Consider the following 16176-nt stretch of genomic DNA (forward strand, 5'->3'; position numbering starts at 1 on the left):
TAAAATGCAGTTATGTTCATCTGCCCTTCAGCAGGTTGTTCTTTTGGTTGATTCCAACATCCCACTTGTTGCAGGGCCTTTGAAAGGAAAAACTTTTGGAAAAAAAAAACCGTGACAATTATTCTTATAATTTTATAAATACGTATCTCAAAGGTGAGTAGAGACAGCCTACAGACTCCTTGAGATGCCCCTTGGATATTAAGTTTGGTGATTTTGTTTCAGATTGGAAAAAGGACTTTGAAAGAGAGCTTTAATAAGTATAATGCTTTAATAAGTATTTGTAATGGCAGATTACCTGTCTGTGCAATTCTGAGCTGTATACTTACTCAGCACTCTTGGTCCTTGGTTTGTGAGTAAGTGAGGAAGTTGGGACTTTCCATGAGAATGACTCATATCGAGGAGGAATCCTAAGAGCCTTCTCCCCTGTCTGATCATGGGAGCAAATTAATTAACCTGCATGCGTAATGCATCTTTCCAAAATTACAGGAAGACAGATTCCCCTTGCTGTGGGGGACAGGGTGAAAAGTTCTGGGTATAAGTTCAGTAATGCATTGCCTCAGAATTGGGTAGAACTGCTGTTAGAAACCCGTAACTGGCCATCCTGACACCTTGCTTAAAGTATAATATTGATTCTTCCTGTTGATTGTTTTTGAAAGAAATAGTAAAACTGTTAAGGCTTACAGTGTAATCCTTAGATATGATGATGTCTTGCTACTATTAGACAAGCCTGTCTCTAACCATTTGTTCACCTTCACTTTCTGGTAGGTAGGTGGTGATAATAAAAGGGAACAGAGGCATAGAGGTCAGCAGTAAATGTGTCACGAGCCTGAACCTTGTTCTTTTGACTCTCTCATTCCAAGATCATAAATGCAATGCTGTGTTCCACTGAACTCTGTACAAGTGCCTGGAATCACTATTTCTTTGTGTAGCTCATGTAACTGCACTAGAAGATGCTGGCAAAATTTTAACCGTCTTTTGAAGTTGCTCCTGTAAATTGTTTAGAGAATCCCACCAATTTCTGTTTGGAGAGCAGAAATTAATGTTTCCATTGTACAGCACACTGAAAGTTTATTCTGAATTAAGCAAGACAGCAAAATATTTACTGATAAGAAAAACCAAACTGAACAGTGTTTTCTCTTCTGTAGGCAGAGTTTATTGTACTTACTTGTCCTAAATTTCAACATGGTGTTGGAAGTTACGAGCAGTGACTGTGGAAACCACTCTACCTCGGTTCTGTTTGAGTCTCCTAAACTGCTTTTGTGTTATGCAATAATACAGATTAATGCTTAAAACGGTTCTACTTTCATTTTATGTTCAGAGATTCAAAGTAAAACTCAAGAGCATCTCAGATCTACTTTCAAAGTGGCTGAAGAATATTTCTTAGGCAGTGCCCACGCTCTGCATCCTTGCACCAGAACAGTACTAAATACTTGGAGTATTTGTTACTTGTTATATCTGAGTCTTTCAGAGGCAGCAACATGAGAAAAATTTAACAAAGTCCAGAATAGCTAGGGATTTAAACTCTTGTTCCTCAGGGCATCAGATCTTTGTGTGCATCATATGTACTTGCACACCTCAGCAGATACAGTTTCTCAGTACACATGGTAGATGAACAGAGGGCACTGACAGCTACAAGAGAATCATGAGGTTCTTTTCTCCTTTGACATCTCAGGTGAATTTTAAGTGCTGATTTTTATCATTCTGATGTTTTCTGTCAGATATAGGTTTCATAGCTTTATTTTCAGAAGTGGATTTAGTTTTAGAGGTTAAGAAAACGCTAGTGCTCTACTTGGAAAACTGTACCTTGGACAAGGAGATACATTACAGGAGCATAAAAATTATATTTACCAAACTGCTTTTTAATTAAGACTCTTCACAATACAAGCAGATACATTTTTCAATATAGCTGTACTTCAAGTCTGAGTACATTTTTTTTCTTTTTAATAGTCCCACAGAGGCAGAATGAGGTTGTCTATTAAAGGCTGTAAATGCAGCTCTCTGCAGCTCTTTCCCACAGAGTTGAAATTCATTGGACCAAAGTTGATTTAACTTCTGTTTACTCAGTACTGGAGACTCTCAAATTATCCAAGATGTGGAGTAACTTTTCATAAGAAGTGGGTTGTGGGCATCTATTTACCTCTTCCTATTTGTGTGAATTGCCTCTCAGTGTTGGTCACAGAATATGTCTGTGGGTTCAGCAGTAATTGCTAACATGGAAAAAGCTGTATTAGAACAGGATTTATGTACTTAAACTGCTGTAGTGGAAGCAAATATCCAGACCAGTGGGGAAAAGCCAGCATCCTGTGGCCTGGGGAGTGCTGAGTGCTGTTAACCATGAGGCAGAAAGGAATCTTTTTGGGATAACTTGTGCTGGGGATGTGGCTTGTTGTAAATACCAGGAGAGCTCCTTGCCAGCACTCACTCCTTGCTCATTTGAGTGGTGTGGATGTGTGAGACAGAGGACATGGCACTGCTGCGTGGAAGTGAAAGGTGTTTCGGGTACACAAAATGCCAGGGTGATTATAATTAAGCAAGCTGTGATTAAGCAAGCTGCATGAAAGAGCCTCTTGGCATTCAAAGAGGGAAAGAATCGAGGCAGTGTGGATAGCACTGATACACAGAGGAAAGATCTGAAGGCAGGACTGGGCAGACCATTAAGGGTAGATACACCATGTGGAAAGAGACTTTCCCGCTCAGCTGCCTGGGGACATGCAGTCTTTCCATGCTGAGAGCTAAGAAAGGGATCTTCTGTAATTGGAAGTGGGAATATTTGCATTTGGAACTACCAGGAGCATTTTCCTGTGGGCTTCACTCCTGTGCTTGCAGTCTGTTACCTGCCTGCCCCCTTTGAAACTGGGATTGCACTGAAAAGGTTGGGAAGAGCTTTGTGCACAAGGTGTGTGCTATTGCCTCAGGAGAACTGGAGTTTACAGCTGTTTGGTTTTCCTCGAGTTTTTCTGTGCCAGTAGCAGCCATACACCATCCTTTTAAACTGAATGATCTAATAGCAATGACTTCTCCTAATGATGTGCTTCCCAACCAGGACAGGGGACTGGAGGTACTATTCAGTGATAGCAGCTTGTGATTATGAAAAATTGCTATAAAAATGGTTGTAAAAAAGCACTTTGATGGCAAAAGAAATATGTGTAGCAAAAAAAAGTCAGAAATAATTGGAAGATGCAGGGAAAATGACCAGGACTTTAACTCATTTATCCATTTAGTGATGGAGAAAGTGATAGGCCATAATGAGCCAGGAAACCTTGTCTGTAGGAAAGTCATTGAATACTCTGTTGCTTCCGTGGGTTAACTGGAACACAAGAGTACAACTGTAATCAAAGGGTTTGTCTTCAGTTACTTTTTGGGTAATCTAAAGGTACCCTGGCAAGTTCATTGCATATGTTTTCCTGAAAGTATTTTTTAGGACAAGTAATGAAGTTTGTGTCTTGTTTAGCAGTGTTTTCATTAGTGGAATGACCCAATAAAGTGAAAAAACAGATGCTGAATCGCAGTGTTGCAAAGTGAAGTTCTTATGTATGGGCTTATATTACTCTGCATGTGTGGTGTTTTGCATATGAAAACCAAACATCTCATTTTTAAATGATTCTCCAGTTTCTTATGTTTTTGAAAGTCTAAGCCTGAACTTTGAAATTACACCAGGAGCAAATGCTGTATTAATTAAAAGTGAATTTTGGTTATGTTTCTTTTTTTCCAATTTCTCCTTATCAGTGGCCATTCATTATTTAGCATCATCCTACACATCCCTCAGTGGATCTCAGTTGTGTTTATTTTCTTTCTTCATTTCAAAAGTGAGAGATGCCTTCACAGGTAGTGATGCATGTAACTGTGTGTGGATTCACTGTTTACTTTCAGATAATAAACCATGGAAAAAGTCTTGATTAAGTTGACTTATATTGGTTATTTAATTTATTTTGTGGTTTTTGGCTTTCACATTCCCGGTAATGAAAAAAAAAAAAAACAAAACAAACAAAAAGGATAAAAACAAAAGGATAGAGGATGATTTCTACCTACCCTGAGAAGCCTTTAAGTACTGAAAAATAGCAAGGAAAAGCAGCATCAAGCTCAGGAAGGCAGATTTGGCCTATGTTAAAATCATAGAATGGTTTGGGTTGGAAAGGACCTTAAATGTCATCTAGTTCCAACCCCCCTGCCATGGACAGAGGCACCTTCCAGGTTGCTTCAAGCCCTGTCCAACCTGGCCTTGGACACTTCCAGGGATGGGACATACACAGGTTCTGTGGGGAAAATGTGCCAGGGCCTCAACACCCTCACAGTAAAGAATTTCTTCTGTGTATCCAACCTAAACTTCCCTTCTTTCAGTTTGAACCCATTGCTCCCTGTCCTATCTCTTGCAGTCCCTGACGAAGAGTCCCTTCTCCAGCTTCCCTGCAGGGGCCCTTCATGCACTGGAAGGTGCCGTGAGGTCTCCACACAACCTTCTCTTCTCCAGGCTGAACAGCCCCAGCTCTCTGAGCCTGAGGGCTCTGACTGAAGAGACTGAATGTTTGTGCTCCCCAGGGGGAAAATGGCATCTCGAGAAACCAAACCAAACAACCCCAGCAGTGCTGGATGCAGTCAGGAGGCTGGACAGGATCTACTCCTGCAACTCGATACACAGTTAATGAGCAAAAATTTTGGTTCACGGCTCGTGTCCTTTTAGTTTGAAAGGCTTGGATGGACTGAACTGTATTCCCTCTGATGAGGTTATCTGAGCAGCAGATTTCCAGCGTGTATGAATGATGATATAGTTCTCTCAGCTAATGAATATTCTAGTTTTCCAGATACTTGGAGGATTAGGTCATGGTGCTGGCAATAGTATAAATTTCTGGCTTGAAGACTTGTGCTCTTTGAGAGGCACTTAGACTGCATAATCTGCTGATGTTTTCAAAAGTCCAAAGTAAAATCATTTTCTTACTGGAGTGTTTTAGAAGGCATTTTTTATATTTCTGTTGAATGTCCAGTTTCTCTATTTCCATTTTTTGCCTCTTCATTGTTTATATAGAGACATTAACCCAGTACATTTAAAATAAGACACATTACAAATCTCTCTTTTTTTCTTAAGCTGTGATTAGCATACTGTCTTTATGGCATTTGGCTTTTTCAGCGTGAAGGGAATTCAGTGGAAAATATAAAATTTAAAAAAAAAAAGAATAGAAAACCAACACAAAAACCAGCACAAAACCCCTCCAGTGTTTTGAAGAAGAAGGCAGTATTTTCTGTTAGGTTTGAAATTATGTTGTTGGCATTTTCTATTATTCTTTCTGGGAAATATATCTCAGTTTCTGGGAAGCTTATAATTGGGAAGAAAATCGTGGAATTCTAGAAGGGTTTGTGTTGGAAGGGACCTTAAAGATCATCCAGTTCCAATCCCCTGCCATAGGCAGGGACACTTTCCACTAGCCCAGGTTGCTCCAAGCCCCATCCAACCTGGCCTTGGACACTTCCAGGGATGGAGCATCCACAACTTCTCTGGACAACCTATGCCAGGACCTGACCACCCTCACAGGGAAGAATTTCTTCCTAATCTTCAACCTAACCCTGCCCTCTGTCAGTGGGAAGCCATTCCCCTTTGTCCTGTCACTGCAGACCCTTGTCCAAGTCCCTCTCCAGCTCTCTTGGAGCCTCTTTAGGTACTGAAAGGCTGGAAAACGTTATTATGAATCCTAGATAAAAATACTCAGCAAGAGTAAGGTGGAGGATGAGCTTGCTGTGTAACTCCTCTGTTAAAGGATATTGCTGGAATATGCCTGAATGTGGATCCCTCTGTGCTTGATTATGGTGGTACCTAAACAGGTGCTGTACAAAATACTGGATTTTCTTTGGCTCTTTTCCTTTGGTTTGGTACTTCTGAAAGCTGTGAGTAGCTCAGCTTTCATAGTGTAGTGATTATTACAGGAAAAACCTTTGCAGAATGGCTTGCTTCCTTCAGAGAACTCCTATTCACATGATAAACTTGATGTACAGTTTTGCAATTTAGTCATGCTGGCTAAATACTGGCAAATTTCCTGGCCATTGCTAAGGAAGTGGGAGCTGAGAGCTGCTCAGGGGCTCAGACTCAGCAGACTTCCAGTGCTCTCTTTAGTGACACAGAGTATAGCTTGGCTATAAGGTGTGTTGTTATAGTGGAAAAGAGATGTAACTTCATCCCTTTCACCTAATAGGTTTTTTCATCCTCACTCAGAAGGGATTGTGTTATTCAATTGCAGAAAAAAAAGCCCTCAACCTCTACTTACTCCCTATGTCAAAGAAAAAAAAAAAGCATCCTAATTATGCTTAAATCATGTGTGGATAGAGAAAAACCAAGGTTTGCCTCCTACCTAAGTATTTTGGACATTCTCCTACTTCATAGTGTAATTTGATATTAATGAATTCTTCACTCTCCTAGAGGTTCATAAGGATCTGGCCAGCCAGCCCTGTTATATTAAACCTTCATGTTGTTGCAGCTGCTATTTAACAAAGATATCATCTGTGCTATCAGAAATAATGAACAAAGTCTTTGGGCTCTGGACAGTGTTTCCTCTCTTGTATGCTTTTAATGTTGGATATTTGGGGTTGAAGTTGATGAAGAGGATTCATTTGTACTTTTGTTTCAAGCTTGATTTTGGCAATGGTAACAAACAGCAGCTCATAGTATTATCATTATTATCATGTTTAGTCCTGCGTGTTCACAGAGGAAGGAGAACTCGGGACTTTAAAAAAAATAAATACTTAAATGGCTATTTCTTATGCACTCCTAAAGAAAAAACATCTGACAGTACTTCCCCCTTCTTCCCACCAAGTAGTGGTTGTGGAATATTGGAAAAGCCAACTTTGTTGCTCCAAATGTTCTTTTTCCCCTTCCAAAAAAAAAAGGACGTTCAGTGTAAAATGCTTTTTGTATCTTGCAGCATATGCTGTGTGACAGCCTGTCCTGCTGCCTATTTCAGAGCCTAGAATTTCCTCAACTTGCTGATCTTTTAGTGTAAAACTCAGGTTTGTCTTCCTCAATGCACCTGAAACCACTTTAAGAACAGTCAACTGTTGTTACTGAGCTAATTGTATGTTATCATGTGATCAAATAAATTGGGCTGCACATCTTCCAAAAAAAACCCCACAAAATCAGGTCTGCTTTAGCTCTCTCTTGCCTGCAATCTGCTTTCCCCTCGAGCTTCCCAGGAGTTTGCACTGCCAGGATTGAAAGAATTGGCCTGTTCAAATAAAGGCTTCTGGAGCTCATATTTTGAGGAGTTTCTCATTGTAACGAGAAGGGAAAGTATCAGTAAATTTTTTCGGCCTTGAGAGTGTTGGGGAAATACCAGCAATTCAGACAGCAGCCACAAAATTGGGCAGTTTGGGGGCTGCTGAATACGCAGAAAAAGTGTGGAAACTCAGAATTATCTGTGCTTCTGGCCAAGTGGGATGAAACCAAGGGACTTCTCTTGCTGCATGGCGTATCTTGATGGATTCTTCTCCAGACTGCTGCAACACAGTGACAGCTTTTATTATGTAATTGTTTCTGTTTCTGGCCTTGGCCTAACCCAACAAAAGCAGAAGTATCTGAAAGAAAATACTTGGGGGAGGAAGGGAAGGAAATGGTAACTACATTTTTTCCAAGTTAGGCTTAGGACTTGTACTATTTAAAAAAAAAAAAAAAAAAAGATGAAGTAAACCCTAAAACTTGCATAATTTACAATAGAATTTAGTGTACAGAATTGTCATTTTGAAATTATGAACAACCAAAAAGAAATCATTTGCAGTGAGTTTAACAGCAAATAAATTGAATTTTGGTGTTAAAATTTTTAGAATTTTCACTGGTTTAGAAATATTACTGCAGAAACTGTAGTTAACTGGGCTGTTTTAAAGCTGCTCCTTTCATCCTTGACTTCCTGAAGATAACTGCACTTTTTAAAAATATTACCTAATGGATATATTTTGCTTTCATAAGTGTATAGTCCTACAATTCTAATTTTAAGGTTTATTTTTATTTTGTTTATAAAATCTTCTCCATAAGGTAGTTTATTAAACCTGTTGCTGAGAAGCTTCATTACCATTCTGGAAATCCATAGATTAATCAAATTAATAACTGGAGTAAATTAAACCATTCACAGGAGATAGTTGCACTTCAATGGCTAAACCTAAACAAAAGCATGAGTGATGCTGCTGCAGCGACAGTACTTTCTGTAGACCCCTCCTTTTCCTGCAGGGACCTACATGCAACGTGTGAGTTTAGCCCTGTTTTGTGGAGAACACTTTTCAAGTCCTTCTGTGGAGAACACTTTTCAAGTCCTTCCGTGGATTTTAAACTTTCAAAGCAGCACCTGCAGATGATGGTTTTTTGCCATCTCTGGCAGCTGTGAGTGTTCAGCATCATGATGTGCAGTGATCTGAGGTTGGATATAAGTATGTTTTTCGGGGTTTCCTTGGGTAGCAGTAGTGCCTAGGGAAGTCCATCTGATGAAGAATGCTCCTGTGTGTCTTTTTGACATGGTTGATAACAGCAAATATAATAAGCTCCTTTTAAACTGACTTCATTTTTAGATTGATTTCTACCTCCAGAGCATCAAATAGAGACCAGGGATTTTAACAGAACCTGCTAAAAGTCTCTGTAGACTAATCATAGGTGTGCAGAGTAGACAGTGGTTAGCATGATTGTTCCTCTGGTTCAGTGAATTTTCCTGCAGCACAAGTATTGTTTTTCTCTCTTGGATCATCAGCTGAAAGAATACATGTGAAGGGAGTGTGGGTTGTCACACCTGGGAGCAATAAAAACACGGTGTGCACAGGTGAAGGATGATAATCACTCTTCCAGCATCACTATTTGCAGCCTTCTCTCGTATTATTGCCATGAAAGTAGCATAAGCACCTTTGTAGGCTGTACATTAAGAGGAAGGAGGACTTTGTGCATGTTTTTGGAAGTGCTGTGGGGGCAATTAGTTGGGCAGTAAATCATTGCTGTCTCTCTTGAACGCCTTGTCCATTGCCAGAATGGAGGACAGGAAACCCTTGTGGAAAGAAAGGATACCTGCAAGTTGGAAATAATCTATACTTTTGCATCTTAAAAAAGTTACTGCTGCATCTTTTCAGGGAAGAACACCAACTGGACAGCCATGTGAGGTGCTGCCTGCCGGTGTTGGTGTTTCCCAGAGCAGTTGTGTGGCCTTGGAAGCAGCCTCAGGGGGAGCTAAGCAGGAAGCAGGCATTTCATGCCACCCAGAGCAGTTCTGTGAGACAGCATGGAAAAGCCATGATGTGTGTGCAGCTTTACATCTGTTTGCAAAATGTTTGACAGACTACTGCAAAGAAATCAGAGGGGGAGCTTTCTCAGTTGTGTTTTTCTTGGATATATGGTCCGTATCAGTGATGGACCAGTCTATGCTCTGCTTGTGCCCATTAGTTTTTTAGTCTCTTCAGCGCTCTGTTGTCGACCAGTATCAGCGTTTCCTCCAGATGATCCACTGTTTTTCCTCCAGATGATCCACTGCTTTGATGTTACTTCCTGCTTTGTGTAGCAGTTACAACCGTGTCTTTGTTTCTGGGTTGTGTTAGAGCTGGTTTGCCCTCACTGTTTATAACCAGGCAGAATTACAGCAACAAAGGAACCCTGGCAAGTGCTGCCTTGGGTTGCAGAGCGAGTCCCTGATGGCTGCTGGGCACCATTGGAAGGAGAGAAACTACAGAATTTACCCTTTGTCCCTTCAGTCTGCGTGAAGATTTTTAATCTAATGTGAATCTCGCGCTAGCGAATCTTGATAAAATTCTTCTTGGAATATTTAAGATTTTAATTTGCTTTGAAGATTTCTTTAAAACTGCATGTTACATCCTTGTGAAAACTGAACATTTGTTCATCCAGCAGATGTTGACATTTGATGATGTGAAGATTTTTCCATTTTTCCCCCCTCACTCTGTAGTTGATAGTAACACTGTTGATTCTCTTTCAATATTAAATAGTAGAAAACTCTCAATTTTAAAGCTGCATGGAAAGTACTGTGGATTTCATAGAATCTATCCCAGAATGTAGAACATGGGTTGAGTTTGCAATAGAGCAGATCAGGGGTCCTTGACAAAATGAACATGGTGCTGGACAGCATCCGATGGTGTGCTCTGAACCAGTGGGGCCACCACCATGTGCCTCATATAGAGTGATGTTACTGGAAGATTTTTCCCTTAGTTTTTTTTCAGATAGCACGTGGCTTTGGAACTGTTTGAGATACTGAACCTGTCATTTAGAATAGCAATGCTCTTGGAGCTTGTGTCTCAGTTTTTCCACCATTTGGTTTGGATAAAATCTGGCCTTTAGGGAAGCAGTTTGGCTTTAATACTTCATAGCTGCAATGCAGATTGTATGAGTAGATTGCAAAATCTCCCTTGATTTTTTTATAGCAGTTTCAATTCCTGACAGGTACAGCTCCTAAAACAAGAGTCAGTGCTTGTGCTGTCACATCTGTGACAGTCATGGAGACTAGAGGGGGACTCTTGTCTAAAGTGCAACAAGCAAAGCTTATGTATTGCTTTCAATGTTTTTCCTTTTCAAATGTGAGAACACTTTTGGATGAGTGTATTCAGCAGGGATTTTGAGAAACTTTGTTGAATTAAAATTAATCTCTTTCACTGAGTTTTGCTGCCAAAAACAGTTTTAGTGGGGTATGTTTTTGTTTACAGCAGTGCAGCTGATCCTTGTCAGCGATCTCACTGCGCATCTTAGCGTAGACAATGGCTGGAAAATATATCTGAGGAGCAAATTCAAACCCTCCTTTCTCACTTAACCTCCATGTGTCACAGTAGAGTCTATAACATATAGTGAGAGTTTGCATGCAGACATTTAAGATCTCTACTTCTGTGAAAAAAGCACAATATATAAGAGTAGAGAAACTTGGCAAGAACAGGTAGCTGTTGAGTTCATTGTGGTTTGGGGTTTTTTTTAAAGCTGTTGTTAAATGTAAAAGCAAACCGTTTTCTTCTAGTTTTCACTGTGACCTTGGACTTTGAACATCATCAGAAACTCTGGGATATTGGTGTTTTCTCCTAACTGCTCAACTGCTTGTCTTGTAGCATTTCTGAGAGAGAAGAGAGCATTTGAGATGTACTGAAGCTGAGTACAATGAATACAACAAATACTCATATTCAAAACTACTAAGCAGAGTTGAAAATGTGGCCTTCACATGTATTTGGCCATTGAAAATGAGAAAGGCTGTGGGATTACTCAACATGCATATACATTGTACCTGTTCCTATTGTATCTTAATCTGGAGTTAAAGAACTAAGTTGCAAAGCCTTGTATTCTGTTTCAGGACTAACGTTGGCTTGAGTCAGATGGGCTGAGTGAACTCAGTGCAGTTGTTAGTTTAGCTTTGTTAGTGTTTTCCAATTTTTTGTTAGTATTGTCCCAGACTTACTGGAAATTGTGACTTCTAGCTGGGCTGTCCCTTCCAGCCAGAATTATCCTGTAATCCTGCGATTCTGTCAAATAAACTTTCCAATGGGAGCTACACGCTGACCTACCCGGCTTGTTGCTGCCTATGGCTTGGTTGGATCTTCGAGCTGCTTCCCTGAGGTGAACAAGGACGAAATCTGGTTTCTTTTACATCCATGTTGAGTAGTAATGATATGTGATCTGGTGCTGGCAAGTCGTGGCTGATCACTTGGGGGTAGTTCTGAGCACAGTGTGCACAAGGCCCCTTGAGCAGCTGAAATATGTTCCTCATTACAGCTCTTGATGAGCGTTGTGCTCATGTTGCCTTTGTGAAAGTGAGCTATCAGATGGTATTTGTTAATTTTTACAAAAGCTGTCTATTTTTCTTGCTTTGTGAGGTCATCTCAATCTCCAGTCTCATCAAATGGTGCCCCAAGCTGCAATAACCAGCGGATTAGTGTGGGAGGGTTGTTGCTTTATTGTGGATCGGGGTGACTGTTCTGCATGAATGTGAATTACAGTCCTGGCTTTCAGTTCTTCAGGGGGATGAGCAGTGGTGGGTGCCAAGTAATCCTAAACCTGTTTTCTAACTCTGTCTTACTCTTACAGAAAAGAAAGTGGAGAAGCAGTCAGTTAATAAAAACTAGCTCAATAAATGTTGGTCATAAAAGTTTTCTATTTATTATAAATGGTCTCCGCATGGGGAGAGTGTGTGATGTGCAAATGCTGGTTTGCTGCAAAGAGTCTTCATTTCAGTCTTTTATCTAAATGACTGTATGGGCCTTAAGAGATAGAAGAGGAATGGTAATTGTTTCTCAGGTCGATGTCTGTACATTAAAAAAATGCTGGCATGTGCAGGATTGCTTAAAGTGTCCTTCCTAGTGCTGCCTGACTGAGCTGGTTAACAATCTGCAGTCAAAAGGCCAGCTCAGCCCAGTTTCAAGTCTTTATTTTTTTTCGTCGTCTCTTCCTGTTACCTCGTGAACTCTTTTTTCCTAATCCCTCCTTTCCTGCATCCCTCCTTCTCTGATTGCACGAGAATTGCCTTGCTATCTAGTGACTGTTTTCTCTTACCTTTTGAATAAGTAATTTTTGCTTCACAAAACAATATCTGTTGCTGAAGGTGCTGTGAGTCGTAAACTGAAGTCGTAAGCTTCTGAGTTCAGAAGCTCTTAAGAATGAGGGAAGACTGTAGTGAAACACCTGTTTGCTGACTTAGATATTGCAGGTGTTTTGAACTTTGGTGATTCCTGACACTTTAAAAGAGGTGACACGGTGGTGCTGGTGCTTTTTCTCTCTCCCTCTTCTCTTTGCCTGGTATGTGCAGATGTGGAGGCTCACAGTTGGATCAGTAGCTCTGGATGCTTCCTAGGATTAGTACACTGCCACCTGAAAGCAATGCTTGAATAGGAGCCGTGGGGTTGTAGCCTCAATAGGAGCTCTGATGGCTGCTGGGAAATGTGTGTCACTCTCTTACAAGTCTCAGACCAGGTATTTTATTGAATGATCTTTATTTATTTATTTCCACTTAGATTGTGCATCACTGTGAGCAATGGCCCCCTTTTTACGGATATCCTTCAACTCCTTTGAGCTGGGACCTGTGCAGAATCAAGGAGAACAGCTACAGCCTTTCTGTGCTATCAAGATGAAGGAATCATTGACTACAGGTGAGGTTACAAATGGGGATGCTTTCCTGAGTAAGTTTTGAGAAATACTCTAATCCTTCTTAGTCTGTGAATAGTAGTGAGTCCTGCTGTTCTTGTCGTGCCAAGCACTTCAACATGAGCTTTTCTTTCAGAATGGAAGAAATAACAATGGTTGTTGTCTCCACCTCCACCTTAAAACAAAGCTTCTTTATTAATGCTTTCTTGTCCTGTGGCCAGAGAGCTCAGCACTTGATAGGATGATGTCTAAGATTTCTAATTTCTTACTTCACCACCAACGCAATTATTCACAAAATATGTGGGGAAACAGGTGAGAAGTCACTTTGACTTGGGTTAAAGTGAGTTGTGAATTTTGCATGAGCAAGGTTTGCAAATGTTAAATAAAGCAATGTCCTCTCCAGCTCTGCAAGTGCCAGGCATAACTGAGGCATTCTGGAAGAATTATTTGCTTGAAATTACTTGCACCCAAGGTTATTTTAGCACCTCTCTTTTTACTCAGCCTTCAAAGACTTCATCTTTACAGACACTGGTCCAAAGGTAACATTTTGTGACATTTGGCTGGAATACACCACTGTAGCCAAACAGGATAAGAGGGGATTGCTGTTTTGGGTTAGACTGAGCAGTTTAATCCTGCAGTATGGCTCTAGAGCTTCACAAAACATCAAAGAATGCAGGAAAGGGTGAATTTTCTTCTTCCTCACAATGTGATTGGTCTTTCCCCTTATTCCTGAGGGTAAAAGCTGCTTTTAAACTTTAAATACATGGCATGGTGCCCTTTCCAAAAAATGTTGTCATCAAGCAAATGTATTCAGCTCCAAAGCAGCAGTTTCCTGGCGTGTTAGGAGAACCTCTGAAGAAATGGTGTTGAAGGTATTGAAGCTGCCAGAATGTGTGGAGAGGTGAAAGTGATCTAAATAAATCCACCTTCTTTCTTTTTCCCCCCGGCCATTTGCTTTTGAAAAGTAGAGTTGTGCCAACATTTCCCCTCTGTTTCCATGTGTCTTTGAGGCATTAAAAAACGGGGGAGGAGAGGGCAGTGAACCTTGGAGAAGTAAGTGATTGAGGTAATCAGGAAAACAATGTGATGCTTCTGTTGTCAGTTTGACAAGATAGCTTTTTGTTGGATTTGCCTGCTGAAGCATGATCAAGGAAAAGCTTATTGTATAGGAAGAAGGAAGTCATATTGCCTAATGATTAGGCATTAAGCCAATTTGCAAACATGTGACAGGTTTTGGAGCCAGTAGTATTAACAGAGAAGCAAAGGAGGCCTGAACACAGGAGGGGTTCTTAAAGGCTGTTCTTTCCTGAACGTTTAACTGTTCATTTGCAGGCAGGCAATGTGGTCCATGACAGATCTTGATTAGTACAATTTTAACTGCAAAAGCAGCATGGCCAGGCTGGAAGTTGTTGCCAGTAATTCAGATGCCTTCTTTATGGTTTTACATAGGGCAAAAATTCATATAGTGACTGATCAAAGCAGGTCTTAACTGGGATGTGGGAGAAGGCAGAGTCCTGTGAACAGACCGAAATAGTTCTCTGCCCATCTAAGAATCTTACAAAGAGTATTACCAACTCTTCTACAAACTGCTGCTGTTCCTGCAAACCCTGAATTATTGTTAAAGGTTCTACAAATAAGTGCAATTTCTCCTATTCCCAAGGCTGCCTCCTGAAGTGTGCCTTTTTGATGAAGGGGTCTGGCTTTAGCAACCCAAAAAGTAGGCCAGTGTAAAAGCCTTGCTGTGCAGAGAGCCTGCTTTTAATCCCCCCTTGCATTCATTGTCCATCCTAATATTCTCTAAATTCTGTTTTGTTTGAGCTCTCCCTGTGTACTTTCACCACAAACAGGGAAGTGGTTGTGCCCCTGCTCTTGGCACTGGAGAGGCTGCACCTCAAATCCTGGGTTCAATTTTGGATCCCTCAGAAGAAGAAAGACATCGAGGTGCTGGAGCAAGTCCAGAGAAGGGCAACAGGGCTGGAGCACAAGTCCTGTGAGGAGCAGCTGAGGGAACTGGTAGGGCTCAGCCTGGAGAAAAGGAGGGAACCTTCTTGCACTCTACAACTCCCTGACAGGAGGTTGTGGCCAGATGGGGGTCAGGCTCTTCTCCCAAGTAACAAGTGACAGGACGAGAAGAAATGGCCTCAGGTTGTGCCATGGAGGTTTATATTGGATATCAGGGCAAATGTCTCCACCAAAAGGGTTGTCAAGCACTGGACCAGCCTGTCCAGGGAAGCAGTGGAGTCACCATCCCTGGAGGGGTTTAAAAAGATGTGCACATGTGGCACTTGGGGACATGGGTTAGTGGTGGCCTGGACAGTGCTGGGGTAATGGTTGGGCTTGATGATCTTAACACTCTTTTTCAGTCTAAACGATTCTATGATTCTGTGATAATATTTTCACATTTTTCCATAGAATGGGGCTCTGGAACTAGGTTTGCACTGTGAAGGATTCGAGGTTTTTCTGTCTGCAGAGTGTCCCAAATTCAAGAGAGAAGCTTTTGACTGAGGTGGAATGCTTTGCAAGTTTGCTTTGCAATGGAGGAGGTCCTCAGGTGGCCATTTCTGAGCGTTTGGGAATGTCCTTTGGCAGGCAGCTCAGGTCTGCTGTCCAAGCTGTGATTTGCAGTGCTGCTGTTGGCAGGAATTCCCTAATAAAGCAGTACAAGGACATAATTCCCTACTCTTGTTTGCAGAGCTCAGCACGACTGAGTGGAGTCGTCCAGCAAACTGTTAATGAATGAACACTGAATTTGTCTTGAGTTTCCAGGAAGATTTTAAAATATTAAGGTTCTAACAGACCACACTGTAGCTTCTTGTGGAAGGGTCCAACTATTTAATCTGCTTTTCTACTGCCTTGCTATCATAACAACAAATGGATCATTCAGAGCTGGAAAGGCACTTAGAAACCACTTTTATTGCAATGAATGATCTTGATAAATAGGAGAAATTGTGTAGAATGTAGAAAATAATATTCATTTTCCTGCACGCAAATGGAGAATAATTGGCTTGGCAGCAAATCACAGAGAAAAACTGGGAGGTGCCATTTGTGTGCCAGGGTCACAGAGAAGAGCTGGATGCGGTTGCTTGGAAGGCAGCATCATTTTGGAT

The 16176-nt window shown here is 41.1% G+C and overlaps 1 protein-coding gene across 2 annotated transcripts in view; it reads left to right on the forward strand.

The window, feature by feature from the left end:
* Positions 1 to 16176, forward strand: part of PRKCD (protein kinase C delta) — a 60828-nt gene that overhangs the window by 19886 nt on the left and 24766 nt on the right. For both annotated transcript variants that reach the window (XM_027726750.2, XM_027726758.2), the window contains exon 2: positions 12940 to 13074. In XM_027726750.2, coding sequence (XP_027582551.1) covers positions 12960 to 13074 — 115 coding nt within the window. In that variant the 5' untranslated portion in view covers positions 12940 to 12959. The remainder of the gene's footprint in view (positions 1 to 12939; positions 13075 to 16176) is intronic.

The sequence above is a fragment of the Pipra filicauda genome, unplaced genomic scaffold (assembly GCF_003945595.2).
Source record: "Pipra filicauda isolate LSUMZ 115617 unplaced genomic scaffold, ASM394559v2 scaffold103_size3290846_pilon, whole genome shotgun sequence".
NCBI lineage: Eukaryota > Metazoa > Chordata > Aves > Passeriformes > Pipridae > Pipra > Pipra filicauda.